Raw genomic sequence first — 17,605 nt, 5'->3', positions numbered from 1 at the left:
ACTCCGCGCCTCCCCCGCCGGGCCCGGGTTGCACGGTGGCCGGGCGGCCCTGGTAGCCGGCGAACGGCGCGGAAGAGGAGCGCGGCGCGCGAGTCTCATTGTTGAGGGGGGGGCCCGTCGGGGCATGAGGGCGAGAGCACGGCGGGGGGGGCGGCCAGACAGAGCGAGCGAGGAGGAGGACGCCGAGGAGGAGGAAGGAGGAGGCAAAGAAAAGAAGCGGCGGCGGCGGCGGAGGAGGGGGCGAGGAGGCGCGCGGCCCCCGCTCCCTCCCTCCCCCCCTGACCCCCGACCCCCGCCGGCCGGCCCCCAGCCCCAGCCCCGGAGGGAGCTCATGGGAGTATGAAGGAGATGGTAGGAGGCTGCTGCGTATGTTCGGACGAGAGGGGCTGGGCCGAAAACCCGCTGGTCTACTGCGATGGGCACGCGTGCAGCGTGGCCGTCCACCAAGGTAAGGGGGGGGGGCAGCCGGCGGGGGGCTGCGGGACCCCGGGGGCGGCGCGCGCACCGGGTGCCCTCGGCCGCGCCCTCCGGAGCCCTCCTGGGGCGCGTGCCCCTCCCCCACCCACCTGAAGCGAAGGGCGGCGTGGGCTCCCCCCCAGCCTGGTCCTCCAGGACCGGGTCAGGCATTGTTTTCTTGCCTATTGTTCCAGTCCCGCGCCCCCCACCCCAAGTTGAAGGAGTTTTGGGGAGAGTCCAGGGAGCAAGGAGTGAACTCCCTGATACCCGCACCGCCGGTGTCGGGGCTGTCCCGAGAATGTTTACCTGCGAGGTATCCCCCCCCCCTTCCCGCCCGGTTTATTTTGGTTCCCGCTCCGGGAGGAAGAGGTCAAGGGGGGGTCATCCTCCTTTGCTTCCGGATGCTGGGAGGAGCGGAATTGGGTAGGGAGGAGAAGGGTCCCACGGGAGAAGGGACTCCTGAAATCCTCCGGGGAAGAGCTGAGGCTGGGAGAGCGGTGGTACAGGGGGCCCGGAATGGAGGAGAGGGAGGTTTGGAGTTTCCCCCAGCAGCACATGGATCGGGAGTTAACTCCTTAAGGAATCTTGCCGAGGGCGCAGGCTGGCATCTCTGCCTGTCTGGCACAGGCAACCAGCCCCCCCCTTCCTGAGACAGCCCTTAATGCGGTGACTGCGGGTTCTTCCCGCCAGTCTCCCTTGGTTACCTTCACCGCACCTGCTCAGCCTTGACTTTTGACCTGTACCTGTGATAGAGACAGAAAATGAGGTTCTTGGACCCCCCTACTTCCTTGCCTCATCCCTTACTGGCCCTTTAAGAAGTGCCCCCCCCATAACAACAAAACGTGTTACAATCATGACTATTTCTTGTTCGGATGTCTGGTCAGGGCAGAGGATGGAAAACAGGTCCAGGGGAAAAAAGGGGGTAGGGGGATGAGGATGGAGGAGGATCCTCGGAAGTTTAAGGTCAAGGACTGTCAAACTTGCCCCTGTTCGGAATGCGTGGTCGTGTGATTGAAGGCTGGCTCTATGCTGTTGGACATTACTTGTGGTCCTGTTTCAGAGTGACCCGAAGTCTGGGGAGCAGCCCCACCTACTGGGCTGGTTTTAGTGCCCTGAGTCTCTCCACGCCCCCAGTTATTCAGGGGGAGGGAAACCAGTGGCTGTGGGCTTTGCTCAGTGACTCTCCTCCCCCACTCTTAGCTTGCTATGGCATCGTCCAGGTGCCAACGGGACCCTGGTTCTGCAGGAAATGTGAATCTCAGGAGCGAGCAGCCAGGGTGGTGAGTTCAGATTCTGTTCTTTTTTTTCTTTCCCCATATCACAGCATCTTCTACAGGTTGAGCTAGGGTACCCTGAGGCTGGGGCAGGACTAAGCTTTGCCACTCAGGATATCCTGTTTCCTGACCTCCCATCTCCAGGCCCAGCCCTCCTCTGCTCATCACTTTGCTCTGCCCCACCTCCGGCAGGGGGGCTTTGATTTGTGTGTGTTTGTGGGTTTTTTTTTTTTTTTTTGTGTAAATGAACCTCAGGTCCGCCTTACCCAGTCTTCAGCAGTTATGAGCTCTTGGCCAAGCCTCTTTCCTGCACATCCTTACCCAGATCTATGTCATCTTGGGTCCTTTTGGATGAGTTCAGGGGGGGTCCTGATCAGCAGATTCTCCCCAAACACCTGTGCTTCTTGCATTGGCAGAGGTGTGAGCTGTGCCCACACAAAGATGGGGCGTTGAAGAGGACTGACAATGGAGGTGAGGGGACCCTGAGCCCCCGCTGAGGTCAGCCAGGCCCCCTGAGCAGGTGGGGGGTGGGCTGGCTTTCCCTGCTCTGGTTGTGGAAGCAGCGGACAGTCTACAGCTTGGTGCTGGGAGGGGTGGGGTCTCGTGCTTGCTGGCCTGCTGAGGCTGATCCTCACACTGTCCCAGGCTGGGCCCACGTGGTGTGTGCCCTCTACATCCCAGAGGTGCAGTTCGCCAACGTGCTCACCATGGAGCCCATTGTGCTGCAGTACGTCCCTCATGACCGCTTCAACAAGGTCAGTGGCCCCTCGCTAGTCCCCTTCCTGGCCTATTGTCCTGGGGTGCCACCATTACGCTTTCTAGCTCTTCTGGGGAACTCAGGAGATGGATGCGTACTGCTGGACTATCTTCTGTGCACAGACAGGTGTATGCCTCTGGTCTGTGACTCTGGCAAATAGTAAGCTCCCCCAAAGTAGCACAGCCAGAGAACAGCCTTTAGTTAGTAGTGCATTCTTGAGTTTCTAGTATGTGAGCGAGATGGTGCAGTAGGTACCCAGTGCTTGCTACTAATCAAGACAGATGGATGAACAGGCATTGAGATAAAGGACACCCAGTGAGGCTTGCTTGGGTATAAGGTGGTTAAGGAAGGAGAAGTTAAGGCTGCGACCTAGGGCGTGACAAAGAACTGACTTTGAGCATGCCGGTCCCAGGTTCCATGAAAAGATACAGCATATGCAGAGGTCCAGCAAGTGGAGCAGTGGGCATATCAGGGAGCTAGGCTAACATAGATGCCAGCCTCTCGAGCCTTACCAAGGACTGTGCATTGAAAATTGAATACTCGGGCTGGAGAGAGGGCTTGGTAGATGAAGCACTTGCTACTTTTGCACAGAACCAGGTTCAGCACCTGGTACTCACATGACAGCCTGCAGCCATGTATACCTCCAGTTCCAGGGAACCAATCCAGTGCACTTGTCTGGCTTCTGAGGGCACCAGGCGCACAGTGTGGTACACATACAGATACACTCATACATGTAGAAATAAATAAACTCTTAAAATTTTCAGAATTCATTTCCCTAGGCATAACAGCTTCATTGATGACCTTGTGACTTGCTTTTGTTGACTTGCATTGTATAGGTTCCAGACCATTTCTGTTCCTGTCGGAAATTCTATTGGCTAGCATTGATCTGGGGTGGTGGAGGGCAGGATGGGATTGAGGGGAGGCCAGAGACTTCCCCCAGCAGGCAAGGTGGGGTTCCCTGGAGGAGGGGTCCATTGTGCTGTGCCCTGCAGACCTGTTACATCTGTGAGGAACAGGGCCGGGAGAGCAAAGCCGCATCAGGAGCCTGCATGACCTGTAACCGCCATGGATGTCGACAGGCTTTTCATGTCACCTGGTGAGATTCCCATTCCCAGCTGCTCTGGGCTTTGTGGTGGCTGTTGAGTGTTATTATCTTTTTGTTTGCTTGTTTGTTTTTTGTTTTTCTGAGACAGGGTTTCTCTGTAACCTTGAAACCTGTCCTGGAACTGGCTCTGTAAACCAGGCTGGCCTCAAACTCACAGAGATCCACTTGTCTCTGCCTCCTGTGTGCTGGGATTAAAGGCGTGCGCCACCACTGCCCAGCTTTTTATAAATTTTTTTGGGGAGGGGAGGGGAGTGGGACTCTCTTGTGAGAGCTGGTGGCAATGCCATGCTTAGAACTTGGGTGCAGGAGGAAGGAGGTGGAGGCAGCTGTGGTCTGTGGCTACACCCTGCTGACCTGCCTCTCCTCAGTGCCCAGATGGCAGGCTTGCTGTGTGAGGAAGAAGTGCTGGAGGTGGACAATGTCAAGTACTGTGGCTACTGCAAATACCACTTCAGCAAGATGGTGAGTCCTGCCTGCTAGAGGGCACATGCGCTCTGGGACACCTGTACCTGGTGCTGGAAGGCAGAAAGACCCCCCCCCCCCGTGCCCCCTAGTCCCTGCTTTCTGGGAGCTCTGCGGGGTGCAAATCAGAACTAGCCCAAGTGAGTAGTCAAGGCTAGGAGACAGAACCTAGCACCTGTCAATCTGGGAAACTTTAAGCTAGTTAGAGCTAGCAGGACAAGTAGGATAACACTGTGCTGGGACAGGGTCTTTTTTGCGTTCATGAGGCTCTTGTTGACCGTGTGTGATCCTCCCATGGCCCAAATGTGCTACCTGTGTCCCATTTCACAGATAGGTAAATTAAGCGTCCCTGATGGTATAGCTTGTCTCCCAGCTGGTGGGTGGGAGGCAGAACAAACAATTCCATCAGAAAGGCCCTCAGGAACTGGCCATGCCAAGGGTAGATAAGATGAGGTGAGGGGGAGCCTGTGCTGGGGCCGGAGGGAAGGCTGTTTGAAAGGCTGTTTGACGGGACCAGGCAGGTAGTCAGCTTGAGGGAGGAGACGAGGCTGTCATGGCTGAACAGACGAGGAGTTTCCCCAGGCTGGGATGTATCTGCAGAAGTAGGCTGCAGCCAGGACTCTGTGCCCCAGGCCACAGCTTGGAGAGCTCCTGAGAAGCCAGAGAGTAATATGATCAGATTTGTGTTATAGGCAGATTATCCTGGCAGCAACCATGAAGCTGGGTCGAGAGACAGCTGCAGACAGAGGGGCGGGTGACAGGGACGAGAGGCTGGATGCTGCAGTCCCTGTAGGTGTGCTTGTCTAAACATGACAGTGGTCAAGAAGCGGAAGGTGAATGTGAAGTCAGGTCCAGGCTGTAGCCAACCACTGGGTGGGGAGAGGCGGGTCCCTGGGGGTGTTAGGAAGGGGGCCGCTGGCCTCTCAGGGAGTCCACACCTTGGTCCACCCAGACCATCTTGTTTTGTGCCTGTTTCCCCCGTTTGATCCCCTTCTCTTTTCAGCAGTGTCCTGGTTTGCTCCCAATTACACAGTCACTGTGCTTTTAGAGTTTGATGGCCACTTAGGGCAAGGTCAGGAGTTCTGATGCATTTGCAGGTGGCACTAGGTAGACTATCGGATTTGGTGGGGGTCCCCAGGCAGAGTGGCAAGGGCAGGCAGAGGTTACAAGCCTGAAGCTGCCTCTGTGGGTGTCCAGAATAGACAGGGTCCAGATGTGAAAGAGACTTGGGAGAAAAGATCTGGAACTTGATGAAGTAGGAGCAGAGCCCAAGCTGGCGAGGCCTGAAATTAATCCTAGGCTTTGGCAACTGGGGACTCATTGGTGGTCATAGGGAGCAGCTGCGAGCCTGGGATGGGTAAAGCTGTCAGACCAGGCACAAGGAGGGCAATCCCAGGGAGGTGGTTTGGTGTTCGTTGACAGCAGCCCCCAGCTCAGGGCAGCAGATCTTCTGTATGGACCTAGACTGCTGGGCAGAGAGGAAAAGCAGGACCAAGGAGGAGGATATGAGGGCTCGAGAGAAAAGAGTTCTCAGGGAGCCAGGGCTCCTGGACTATCCTCTCCGTACCTTTTTTCTAAGGGAAGTAGGTGGCCATGGGCTGTGGTCCAGGCTGCCTGAGATGCTAGGAGAGCACTGGAATATGGGAAGGCAGCAAGAGGCCCGAGTCCTGGGTCCAGGTCCATGCCCAACCTCACTGTACCTCTTTGGAGGCTAAGGCTGGTCCGTGCCTCTTTATGATTCTGACCTCTGTGGTTGAATCTGTACATTGTTAAGACAGTGGCACACGCTTTTAATCCCAGCTCTTCGGAGGCAGAGACTGCTGAATCTCTGAGTTCAAGGCCAGCCTGCTCTACAGAGAGAGTTCCAGGACAGCCAGGGCTACACAGAGAAACCTGTCTCATAAAACAAAACAAAACTAAACAAAAGACAGCTGGGGAAGCCCTAGGATTTCTAGGTTGACCAGCCAATCACAGAAGGCAGGGGTAACCTGCTGGGGCAGAGAGAACGGCTCTGGGATCCTGCGACCTTCAGAAACCTTCCTTAAAGCCGGGCCGTGGTGGCGCACGCCTTTAATCCCAGCACTTGGGAGGCAGAGTCAGGTGGATCTCTGTGAGTTCGAGACCAGCCTGGTCTACAAGAGCTAGTTCCAGGACAGGCTCCAAAACCACAGAGAAACCCTGTCTCGAAAAACCAAAAAAAAAAAAAAAAAAAAAAGGAAACCTTCCTTAAGCTAATGAAAGAAAGGTTCGGCAATTCCTCTCAATCTCTACCTTCAGAAGACATCGCGGCACTCCAGCGGGGGAGGAGGAGGAACAGGAGGTGGAGGCGGTGGAGGAGGTGGCAGCAGTGGTACCAGCGGTGGTGGAGGTGGTTCAGGGGGAGGCGGCGGCGGCAGCAGCAGCAGCAACAGCTTCCTTACTGGCAGGAGAAGCCGGTCGGCCTCACCGTCCACACAGCAGGAGAAGCACCCTACCCACCATGAGAAGGGCCAGAAGAAGGTGAAGGCCTGCTCTGTCTGACATAGCTCTTTTCAGAGACTCCCACCAGGTGCCTAGGTCTTCCCCGGAGGCCACTGAGGTTGAAGAGGTAGCTAAGGAGGTACACCCTGAGGCTCAGAGGTTGGAACCTGGCTTCTACATCTGCCTAATTCTCTGTTTTCCTCACGACGTGACAGTGTCCCCAACCTATGATTTTGTGATCCTACATGTTTGCACATATCTCTAGCCCATCCCCTTGTGCCCCATGCCAAGAAGTGTATGTGTGTTCCAGGGGTACACCCTTGTGAGTGCCTGCTCTTGTGGTGGTGCTCTGTCACTGGCGCGATAATGGGACAGGCTATTTTTAGCAGGAGGGAAGATGGGGGAGGGGCTCTTGGCTCTCAGAGGATCTTGCCTGAGCCACTCCTGTCCAGCTGGAGTCTTCCATCGCTCTGTGGAGGGAGAGGACTCACTGAGCCCCCCCCACACTCACGTGTCATGGTTAACCTCCTTCAAACTCCCCTTCCATCAATATCTGGTCCCCTTTTCCTCCCCAGAGTCGAAAGGATAAGGAACGCCTTAAACAGAAGCACAAGAAGCGGCCTGAGTCCCCCCCCAGCATCCTCACCCCGCCTGTGGTCCCCACTGCTGATAAGGTATTACTGCTTGTTCTCAGGATGCTGAGTGTGCTAGTCCGGGGGTGACTGTGTATGTAGTGTGAAGGGTCAGGGTGAGCAGGGGCCTGCTTGGGCACCCTCTCACAGCAAGCCCCGACAATTGCTATGGGTGAGGTGGGGGTGCCTCCCTGCCTGTTAACTGCCATGCGGGCACCTTTGTCCAAGCCGAGGCTCAGCGTTGGGCTCTTGTCTTTGGAGAGCAGAGGTGTGGCCCCCGGGCTTGTTTTCCCTGCGGGATAGGCTGAGAACTCCTGCCACTGGGAGGGCCGCTAGATCCCACTTCCTGCTGGGTGGGAGTGGCTCTGGCAATACCCTGAAATCCCCAGTCACCCCACCCTCTCAGCTGGCTTGGCTGTAGAAATGGGTAGCATCTGAAGGAGCAACAGGCAGGCCCTACCCTAGGCCAGTGAGTGCTAATCCAAGCCAGAGCAGACTGTGTGAGTCTCCTGGGGGCCTGGAGAAAGCACTCCCTCTCGTCCAATTACTGCTAGTCACCTCTGCTCCCTCACACGGTTGGCAGGGCACTGGGCATCTTAGCAGGAGGCTCAGGTATCAGGTTTCCAGGGTGATGTTGCTGTGGCAACTGTCCCAGTAACTCCCCTCCTGCTTTGCTTCCCTGGGCTCACCTGGGAAAGCTGGTCTGACCTTTCCTGGAACCTTCAGGCAGATAGAAAGACCTGTCGGGGGTCCCCTACCAATGGGGATAACCCTTGGACATGCTGTAGAGTTTTGCCTAAACCCCTCACAACCCATCCCAATACTTAGGCCCCCTTCCCCCAGCTCCTCTCTTCCTGGTGGCTTTCCGAACCACATCTGGCTCCCTTCAGAACTCCAGCTGCTGAAAAGAACAAAGGAAGACAGAGACAAGGGCTCCGCCCAGGGAGGGTAGCTCTCACTTCCCTCTCATTCGCTCCTTGGGCTCAATTTGAATACTTGGTATCCACCCTAAAGGGAGCTCACCTTCTCAGGTACTCAGGCACAACTACATAGAGGCCAGACTGTCTTTGGAACCAGGGGAGAGAGCAGGGGCACATGGGGAGGACTTAGTTTAGTCGTCAGAATAACCCAGTGTGGTAGGTGCCTTGCCAGGTCACTTCCACTTCCTCAGTGACGCTGAGAACACAGAGAAGTTACATAATTTGTCTAAAAGCACACAGCTAGCGGGAAAGCTTTCAACCACAGTGGTCTGGCTTGAAGGGCTGTGCTTGCACAGAACCATCTTTGCCAGGCACTAGTAACAACCACTGCCATCAGATGCCTTATTTACTGAACCCCTGCTGTGTCTCTGGCACGGAGCTGCTCCTGACCCCCAGGAATGTACTCCTAAGGATGCTAACTGCTGAGCCAGGTCCAGAGGCTACACAACAGAGATAGCATGGTGAGGAGGGCAGAGCCTCCCAACACCGAGTAAGGCCAGGTCATTCGCCTAGGTGTGTAGCGAGGTTTCCTAGAGTTGGGGCTTCCTAGCTGGGTGTTGGAGGAGCAAAGACAGGCTGCCCTGTGGTGGGTTGGTGTGCAGGCTTGGGGATTCCAGCAAGAATTTGCAGTCGTCAGAGATGGGCCAAAGCCAGGTGGCTGTGAGTGGTAACAGCTGGAGGGCCCAAGACCAGCACCAGTCTTTAGGCCAGAGGTATTTCCTAGTGAGCCTTCGCTGAGTAGGTCAGTGCGGAATGTGGACTGGTCTCTCTTGGGTCCTGGGGCAAAGACAGGCTCAGGACATTCCCTAGAATTCTGCAGCTGCCTCCTGTCTCACTGTTCTAGATCCTCCCACGGCTCCTTGCCTGGAGACAATTGAGCCCAGGTCCTGTGCCTTCACCCTCATCCCCAAATCAGGCTGAGCTGGATTGTGCAGCTGGCAATGAGCCTCTGTTGTCTCTCCCTTAGGTCTCCTCAGCTCCGACTTCCTCCCACCATGAGGCCAGCACTCAGGAGACCTCTGAGGGCAGCAGGGACTCAAAGGGGAAAAAGTCTTCCAGCCATAGCCTGAGTCATAAGGGGAAGAAACTGAGCAGTGGGAAAGGTGTGAGCAGTTTTACCTCCGCCTCCTCCTCTTCCTCCTCCTCTTCCTCTTCTTCCTCCTCTGGGGGGTCTTTTCAGCCTGCAGGTGAGTATGCACGTCATGGAGGAGGCTGGGAGGGGGAGCCTTTTGTCATAAGCTGTTGTGGCTGGCAAGGAACTGGTGCTTCACAGGGAATCCCCCCTCCCCCAGAGGCTCAGTTCCCAGTTGGGTTCTCCACCCTTCCCTCTTTTTTTTTTTTTTTAAGATTTATTTATTTTTGCATGTGGGTGCTTTGTCTGCACACCAGAAGAGGGCATAGGATCGTTAAAGATGGGTTGTGTCAGGTCCTGTTATAGGTAGTTGTGTTAGATACCTTTATAGCTAGATGGTTATGGACTGCCGTGGGAGTGCTGGGGCTTGAACTCGGGACCTCTAGAAGAGCAGTCAGTGCTCCAGCCCTCACCTTTCCCTTCTTAAGTCAGAGCTCATCTGTTCCTTTCAGAGCCAACCCCTCCAGCCCCACAGTAATGTCCCCTACTCTTGTGTCAAAGGGGCCATTCAGAAGCACCAATATTAGTTCCAGGCATGGCGGCCTGTAATCCCAGCATTTGGGAGCTGCAGGATTGCTTGAGTTTGAGGCCAGCCTGTGCTGAAGAGTGAGAACTTGTCCCTGCCAGTGCTAATGTGACAGTAATTCACTCAAGGGTGGAAGTGGCTTCCCTCCTGTTGTTTCCAGCAGGGGCTGTTAACCTAGGACACACAGCTGGCCAGGACGCAAGGCTTCACGGCTAGTGTTCTCCCTCATGCTTGTAGGGAATGAGGGAGGTAGGTGGTCCGGCAGCAATCCCCTTCCTTTGTTGCAGGCTCGTCCTTGCAAAGCTCTCCTGACTTCGTGGCATTCCCCAAGCTGGAGCAGCCTGAGGAAGACAAGTACTCCAAGCCCACGGCCCCCACTCCGCCAGCCCCTCCCTCGCCCACAGTCTCTGAGCCCCCTAAGGCTGACCTCTTCGAGCAGAAGGTGGTTTTCTCTGGCTTTGGGCCCGTCATGCGCTTCTCTGCCACCTCCTCCAGCTCCAGCCGGGCCCGAGCCCCCTCACCTGGGGACTACAAGTCTCCCCATGTTTCGGGAGCTGGGGCCTCAGCAGGCGGCACCCATAAGCGGATGCCTGCACTGAGTGCCACCCTTGGACCTGCCGAGGAGGCTCCTGAGACAGGCCTGAAGGAGAAGAAGCACAAAGCCAGCAAGAGGAGCCGCCACGGGCCAGGCCGTCCTAAGGGTAGCCGAGGCAAGGAGGGTGCCACAGGCCCCACTGCTTCCCTCCCTGGGGCTCAGCTGGCTGGTTTTACTGCTACTGCTGCCTCGCCCTTCTCTGGAGGCTCCCTGGTCAGCTCCGGCCTTGGGGGTCTGGCCTCCCGGACCTTTGGGCCTTCAGGAAGCTTGCCAAGCCTGAGCCTGGAATCCCCTCTGCTGGGGGCAGGTTAGTGACCCCTGTAGTTAAAGAACATCTCAAGGACTAACCAGTCCTATGAGAAGGCAGGAACTTAAATGGAAGAGTTAGAGGAAATGTAGCTGGGTAGAAACTGCTCCAAAAGACAGAATGGAGGTGACCATTAGCTCTAAGATGTTCTCTTAGATGTCGTCTGCATGAGGAGACTGGGGTAGATGCCAGCAGGATCAGGAGTGTTCTAATAGAAAAATAAGAAAAGCTCAGAATTGCCCAGACCAAGGCGGGGCAGTAGAAGTGAAAGGCCAGAGTCCCAGGCATGCAGTGTTCCTTGAAGAGGGGCTGCTTTCCCATCTGAAGAGGAGTCTGGGGGATAAGGGGACCTTAGGGTTTCCTGTATGTCTTTGTATTTTTAGGAATCTACACCAGTAATAAAGACCCCATCTCTCATGGTGGAGGGATGCTGCGGGCTGTCTGTAGCACCCCACTCTCTTCCAGCCTGCTGGGGCCTCCAGGGACCTCAGCCTTGCCCCGTCTCAGCCGTTCCCCATTCACCAGCACCCTCCCATCCTCTTCTGCTTCCATCTCCACCACTCAGGTGAGACACTTCCTGGGCAGGTGGGGACAGCACCTACAGTGTGCCCTCTCTTCTCCAGGTGTGCCCTACCACACTGTCCAGCTGTGGTAGAGGATGAGCACACTGAGGCTGGAGTCTGGTCCTCCCAACAGGTCTTTTCTCTGGCTGGCTCTACCTTCAGTCTCCCTCCTTCCCACATCTTTGGAACCCCCGTGGGCACTGTAAACCCCCTCCTCACCCAAGCCGAGAATAGCCACACAGGTATGCTGGCCCCTGCTCCTGTTCCCTTTTCTTCTGAAGAACATGGCTGTAGAAAGCATGAGGGTCCCCTCCCTCCGGCCATTGCCTCCTCTGCCTAAATAGATTTATCTTACACACTTCCAGCCAGGGGACACCTTAGGGAAAGCAGTGCTGGGCACGGCAGGGCAGTCCTGCCCCATCTACAGAAGAGAAGTGACCTTCTCAAAGCCCTAGGTAGAGAATGGCAAAGCCAGCTAAGACAAGCCAGTGCCAGCCCAGTACGCTTGCCCCCTCCCCGACCCCTCCTGTGCAGTGGTAGTCAGGGTCACAGAGGTCCCGCCAGCTGGGCTTTCTGCTCTCCACGTGTTTAGGAGTTAAGGGGGTGGGAGGCAAGCTCCCCCATCTTCTCCCCAGAGTCTACTCAACCCCTGAGAGCTGAACAGAGACTTGGGGGCCTGTCAGCCTTGGGGCAGGGCTTGGCTGTAAGCTGCCAGTTGAGTTAAAACCAAATCTGACTTCTGTTTCCAGACTTGGTTGGGTAAAATTGGTGTGTTTTCTATAACCCAGAGCACGTGTGTGTGTGTGTGTGTGTGTGTGTGTGTGTCTCCTGTTGACAACAGTTTTCTCTTTTGAGTTTATGAATATAAGAAGTCAAAGCTAATTATGATAATACAATGATTAAGGGCTTGCTTTGTGCTTGCTGAGCCCGCCAGCTAAGCCCAGCACTCTTACGACCTTATTTTAATCCTGAGAACGGTTGCTATACAGTGGCTGGTTACCGTTTCAAGGTCACACAGCCAGTGTCTGGTTCAGTTGCTCCAGGTTTGTCTTGACCTCAGTTTCTGTAACTGGAAGATCTAGAAACAGACAGCAGGAGCCCTGTAGGAAGGGGAAGAGCTTTTCTGAGATGGGGTTGCCAAGCTCAGCTCCTTGCCAGTATGAGCTACCAGCCTAGGTTTGGGGGGGTACTGAAAAAAGAGGCTGTGTTGAGGTCCTAGGAGCAGCACCCACTTTCCAGGGAGGGCCCTGAGGCAGGTAGCTCCCCTCCTCCTGATCCTTGCCGTCCCTTCTCCTTCCAAGAGCCAGACCTAGAAGACTGCAGCTTCCGGTGTCACGGGACCTCCCCCCAGGAGAGTCTCTCTTCCATGTGAGGGAGGGTGCACCTTGGTGGAGGGAGGAGTGGGTGGGGGCAGGATTGAGGACCTCCTGGTTGGTGGGGGTGGGCTGGAATCTATGCTAGGTGAGCCTGAGTTCAAGTCTCCTCTGGCCTCAGGTCTCCCATCAGCAGCCTCCCTGCGCTCTTTGACCAGACAACAGCGGCGCCTTGTGGGGGTGGCCAGTTAGACACCACGGCCCCGGGCACAACTAACATGGAGCAGCTGCTGGAGAAGCAGGGCGATGGAGAGGCTGGTGTCAACAGTGAGCGGGGAGCACAGGGACGGGAGGCCTGTCCCAACCACTGCTTCCCCTTTCCCTAGGGACTCAAGCCAGTGGCCCCAGGGCTGATTTCTTTTAAACATTTATATTTTAATTCATTTTACATTCCAACCAAGGTTCTCCTGCCACCCCCTTCCCACTCCTCCCAACAGGTAAGGGCTCCCATGAAGAGTTGACACAGTTTGGCTCATTAATTTGGGGCAGGATCAAGCCCCTCCCCTCCACATTAAGTCTGAGCATGGCACATACACACACACCCCTCACCCCTGCCCCAGGACTCATCTTTAACCTTGCATAGGTGGCGCTCTCCGTCCACCTATGCTAATTCTACCTTTGTTCCTCATGACCTCCTGGCACAAGTTGTAACCAAACCCCAGGTTGTACCCACTCCCCTCAATCTCAGTAGCATCAGGAGCCTCCTGCAGTCCTCAAACCTCTGTATCCCAGATCTCCCTCCCCAAAGGCATCTATCTGGGTAGCCTTTGCCCTCTAGACCCAGTCCCTCCCACTGGCCCTGCCTCTGTGATGCATGCTGCACTAACCTCAGGCTCCTCCTCTCTCTCTGAAGTTGTGGAGATGCTGAAGGCCCTGCATGCACTGCAGAAGGAAAACCAGCGGCTCCAGGAGCAGATCCTCAGCCTGACAGCCAAGAAGGAGCGACTGCAGATCCTCAATGTACAGCTCTCTGTGCCCTTCCCTGCCCTGCCTGCTGCCCTGCCTGCTGCGAACGGCCCTGTCCCAGGGCCCTATGGGCTGCATCCTCAAGGTGAGGGCATCCAGTCCAGTCTGTGGTAGGAATTCCTGCCCAGTGGCTTGAACTGGTCCCATTGCATCGCGCATATTCCCTCCTTTAGTGGGCAGCAACGACTCCCTGAGCACCAGCAAGAGCCCTCCAGGGAAGAACAGCCTTGGCCTGGACAATTCCCTGTCCACGTCTTCCGAGGTGGGCACTGCAAGGAGGGGACAGGGAGGAGGAACTGGAGAGAGGCTCTTTCAGTCTAGTTCTACCCAGCAGCTGTTGGAAGCTGGCCACTGAAAGGATTGGTTGTTATTTTAAATAAGTAGTATGGGTGGGTGCCTCCTTAATACAGGGCCCTGACTAAGTAAGCAGTGAATGAAGTAGACTCAGGCCTCCCCAAGATGGGCTGAACCCAAGAGAACAGCAAATTGCAAAGGAGAAATAATAGGAAGATGAGCTCAATTAAGGGCTAAAGGAGCCCGAGAGAAGGAGGAGGGAGTGTTGAGAAGCCTTAGTGAAGGGATTGTGTAATTGGTGGCGGTTGGAATAGCAGTTGCTATTGTTACGTTGTGGTTATTATTGGAATCCAACAAACCGGGCACTTGGTTCTCCCCTGCCACTTACTTACTCTGACTTGGGGCAGTCATAATCATAAAAGCAACATCAGTTGCAAGCTTGCCCTGCAGAGTTTCTTAGTCTTCACAGCGACCTTGTGGAAGGATATTGCTGTCACATACAGTGTATGAATACATAAACCGAGGCAGAGGTTGAACCCAGGGCTACCTACCCAAGGCCCTCAGTTGTGGGATTTGAACCTGAGCCTCACGCTCCAGTGAGAGTTCCGATGCTCTTGGCTGCAGAGTTCCTTAACTGGTAACGTCAGTGACTTTAGCCGTGATGTGAAATGACAGAATAGTACAGGTCCGTACTCACCCCTGGACCTGGTTCCCTTGGAAAATCAGTACCATTACCATTGTTCGTCATGAAGCCAGACTAGCAAAGGGTGTTGGGCCTCTGGAGGTAGGCCAGTAAACATGATCTACAGCCTTTTAGCTCTCCTCACCGGGCCCTGCTGCTTCTCCAGGGTACCTGGAGCCTTAAGGGGGCTTTGCTTCAAGAGAATGCTGGTGGATACTGGGCTGGGGGCCAGAAAGGTCATGCTGGCCCCCTGCCCTCTGACTTGTTCCTTCCCCCTCCTCCCCAGGACCCACACTCAGGCTGCCCAAGCCGCAGCAGCTCATCGCTGTCCTTCCACAGCACGCCCCCACCGCTGCCCCTGCTCCAGCAGAGCCCCGCCGCTCTGCCCTTGGCCCTGCCCGGGGCCCCTGCCCCGCTCCCACCACAGCCACAGAATGGGCTGGGCCGGGCACCCGGAGCATCGGGGCTGGGGGCCATGCCCATGGCTGAGGGGCTATTGGGTGGGCTGGCTGGCAGCGGGAGCCTGCCCCTCAATGGGCTTCTGGGGGGTTTGAATGGGGCTGCTGCTCCCAACCCCGCGGGCTTGAGCCAGGCTGGCGGGGCCCCCACGCTTCAACTGCCAGGTTGTCTCAACAGGTGAGGGAGAGCTCAGCCCTAGGGAAGGGAATGGGAGGCTGGATGTGGGAGGGATGCCCCCCAGTACTCCCTTGTCCCTTTGGCCCTATTGCGTTTATAGTTCTGGCAGTCTGTTGACTTTAGGGACTCCTCAGACTTTAGCTCTGGTGTATCTGGACAGGAGTAGTTCAGGGGACAAGATCTGAATCATGTCCCTACTGCTAGTCTTCTGGACAGGTTGTCCATCTGCCTGGGCTTGAGGGCTTCTGGGAACTCGTGGGTGTGGGGTCTTTCTCTTGGTACCTTCTTATCTATGTTATACCGGCCTCAGCCTGACAGAGCAGCAAAGACACCTCCTTCAGCAGCAAGAGCAGCAGCTCCAGCAGCTCCAGCAGCTCCTGGCCTCTCCACAGCTGACTCCAGTGAGTACCCCCTCCCTTGCTATCCCCTGCCAGCCCTACCCAAAGAGCCTACCTCCAAGAATGCAGCCATGGAGAGGGTCTCCAGGCTGGTGGGCTTGAACCTGGGGGGTTTGTGAACAGTTGGAAGACAGACTGTTTTCTCTTGGGCACTGGGCTGGGGCTGCTGGGTCACATTGCAGTGACAGAGTTTGGAGAGTGGCAGGTCCAGTAGGAACTGAGTTTTGCAGTCCCTGCTCCAAGAGTCTTAGGGGGATTTCCAGGATCTTGGGGAGGTCTCTATGCAGGTGACATTCTCTCGACCACCTTTTAAAAATGAGGGATTGAAGCTGAGTCTGGCTTAGTGGCGCCCCACGCATTAGGTCCTTGTCTGCATCCCCTTCAAGGCAGACAAATAAAATGAACAAGATGATGGTTGCTGGGTGTGGTGTGTGGTATATGACAGTAGTCCAAGCAGTTTGGAGCCTGAGGCTGGGGAATGGCCATGAGTTCAAGGTGGGCCTGGGCCACTAGATGAGTTGGAGTCTGCCCAGGACTTTAGAATAAGACATGAGTCTTTTTTTTTTTTTTTTTTTTGGTTTTTCGAGACTGGGTTTTTCCGCAGCTTTTGGTTCCTGTCCTGGAACTAGCTCTTGTAGACCAGGCTGGCCTCGAACTCACAGAGATCCACCTGCCTCTGCCTCCCGAGTGCTGGGATTAAAGGCGTGCTCCACCACCACCCGGCTTTAAGATATGAGTCTTAAAGAAATAAAATAACCAAGAAAAAAAAAATAAAACAAAAACCCCAAACAGTAAGAAGTCTGTTAAGATGACTCCACAGAGCTGGTGGTGGCGCACGTCTTTAATCCTACCACTTGGGCAGTAGAGGCAGGCAGATTTCTGTGTTCGAGGCCAGCCTGGTCTACAGAGAGACTTCCAGGGCATCCTCCGAAGCTACAGAGAAACCCTGTTTCAGAACCCCACCCCCTAAGATGGATCTTGCTCTCTACTTAGTGACCTGAGTTCCATCTGTGGAACCCACACAGTGAGAGGGGATAATAGAGTCCCTGACCACCAGTTATACCCCCTAACACAGAAAGTAAATAAGTGTAATTTACAAATAATTATTCAAGAAGAGAAGCAGTTGAACCGATTACTTTATGGGAACAGAAATAACATGATTTCTTTGACGGAATGTTATTCTCTGTTTGTTTTTGAGACAGCTGCGTGTTTTATTGTTGTTGTTCTCACACACACACTGGGTTTCTCTGTGTAGCCTTGGCTGTTCCATAACTTGTTTTGTAGACCAGGCTGGCCTTGAACTCACAAAGATCCATCTGCCCCTGCCTCCCAAATGCTGGGATTGAGGGCAGGCATGTGCCACCATACCCGGCTTTATTTTGGTTTTTGAGACACTGAAAATAAATGCCTTTTTTTTTTTTTTTTTTTTTTTTTTTTTTTTTTTTTTTTGGTTTTTCGAGACAGGGTTTCTCTGTGGCTTTGGAGCCTATCCTGGAATTAGCTCTGTAGACCAGCCAGGGTGGTCTCGAACTCACAGAGATCCGCCTGCCTCTGCCTCCCGAGTGCTGGGATTAAAAGGCGTGCGCCACCATTGCCCGGCTAAATAAATGCCTTTTAAAGTTAGATAAAAAATAGTTGGGGATGGCATTTTATGCCTATAATCTCAGTGTGCACACAGGAAGTAGAGGCAGAAGAACTGAAAGTTCAAGGTCATTGTTAGCTCCATATCAAGTTTGAGGCCAACCCTGAATGGGACCCTGCCTCAAAAACAAAGCAACTTTTTGCACCCATTTTCCATTTATTTTTATTTTATGTATCTGCCTGTGTACTACGTGTGTGCAGTATCCACAGAGGCCTGAAGAGGGCATTGGGTACCCTGGAGCTAGGCTGTTTGCAGATTGTTGAAAGCTACCTTGTAGCTGCTGGGACTTAAATCCAGGTCCCTTGGAAGAATAGCCATTGAGGCATCTTTTTCTTCTTCCAGTAATGCCACAACTCCAGATTCTA

At 54.8% G+C, this 17,605-nt stretch overlaps 1 protein-coding gene across 3 annotated transcripts in view; it reads left to right on the top strand.

The window, feature by feature from the left end:
* Positions 1-226: 226 nt before the first annotated feature.
* Mllt6 (MLLT6, PHD finger containing) overlaps positions 227-17,605 on the top strand; it is a 21,326-nt gene continuing 3,947 nt past the window's right edge. The window contains exons 1-18 of one of the 3 annotated variants that reach the window (XM_005368317.3): positions 227-448; positions 1,657-1,736; positions 2,147-2,201; positions 2,376-2,485; positions 3,480-3,583; positions 3,961-4,054; positions 6,332-6,553; positions 7,090-7,188; positions 9,094-9,229; positions 10,072-10,686; positions 11,070-11,251; positions 11,383-11,491; positions 12,551-12,617; positions 12,744-12,889; positions 13,476-13,673; positions 13,762-13,850; positions 14,851-15,200; positions 15,511-15,601. In XM_005368317.3, coding sequence (XP_005368374.1) covers positions 340-448; positions 1,657-1,736; positions 2,147-2,201; positions 2,376-2,485; positions 3,480-3,583; positions 3,961-4,054; positions 6,332-6,553; positions 7,090-7,188; positions 9,094-9,229; positions 10,072-10,686; positions 11,070-11,251; positions 11,383-11,491; positions 12,551-12,617; positions 12,744-12,889; positions 13,476-13,673; positions 13,762-13,850; positions 14,851-15,200; positions 15,511-15,601 — 2,856 coding nt within the window. In that variant the 5' untranslated portion in view covers positions 227-339. Of the gene's footprint in view, positions 449-1,656; positions 1,737-2,146; positions 2,202-2,375; positions 2,486-3,479; positions 3,584-3,960; positions 4,055-6,331; positions 6,554-7,089; positions 7,189-9,093; positions 9,314-10,071; positions 10,687-11,069; positions 11,252-11,382; positions 11,492-12,550; positions 12,618-12,743; positions 12,890-13,475; positions 13,674-13,761; positions 13,851-14,850; positions 15,201-15,510; positions 15,602-17,605 lie in introns of all 3 variants that reach the window. The other 2 variants (XM_005368316.3, XM_026789826.1) reach the window with 2 other exon arrangements.

Source organism: Microtus ochrogaster, unplaced genomic scaffold (genome assembly GCF_000317375.1).
Source record: "Microtus ochrogaster isolate Prairie Vole_2 unplaced genomic scaffold, MicOch1.0 UNK31, whole genome shotgun sequence".
NCBI lineage: Eukaryota > Metazoa > Chordata > Mammalia > Rodentia > Cricetidae > Microtus > Microtus ochrogaster.
This window is presented reverse-complemented; position numbering and strand designations above follow the sequence as displayed.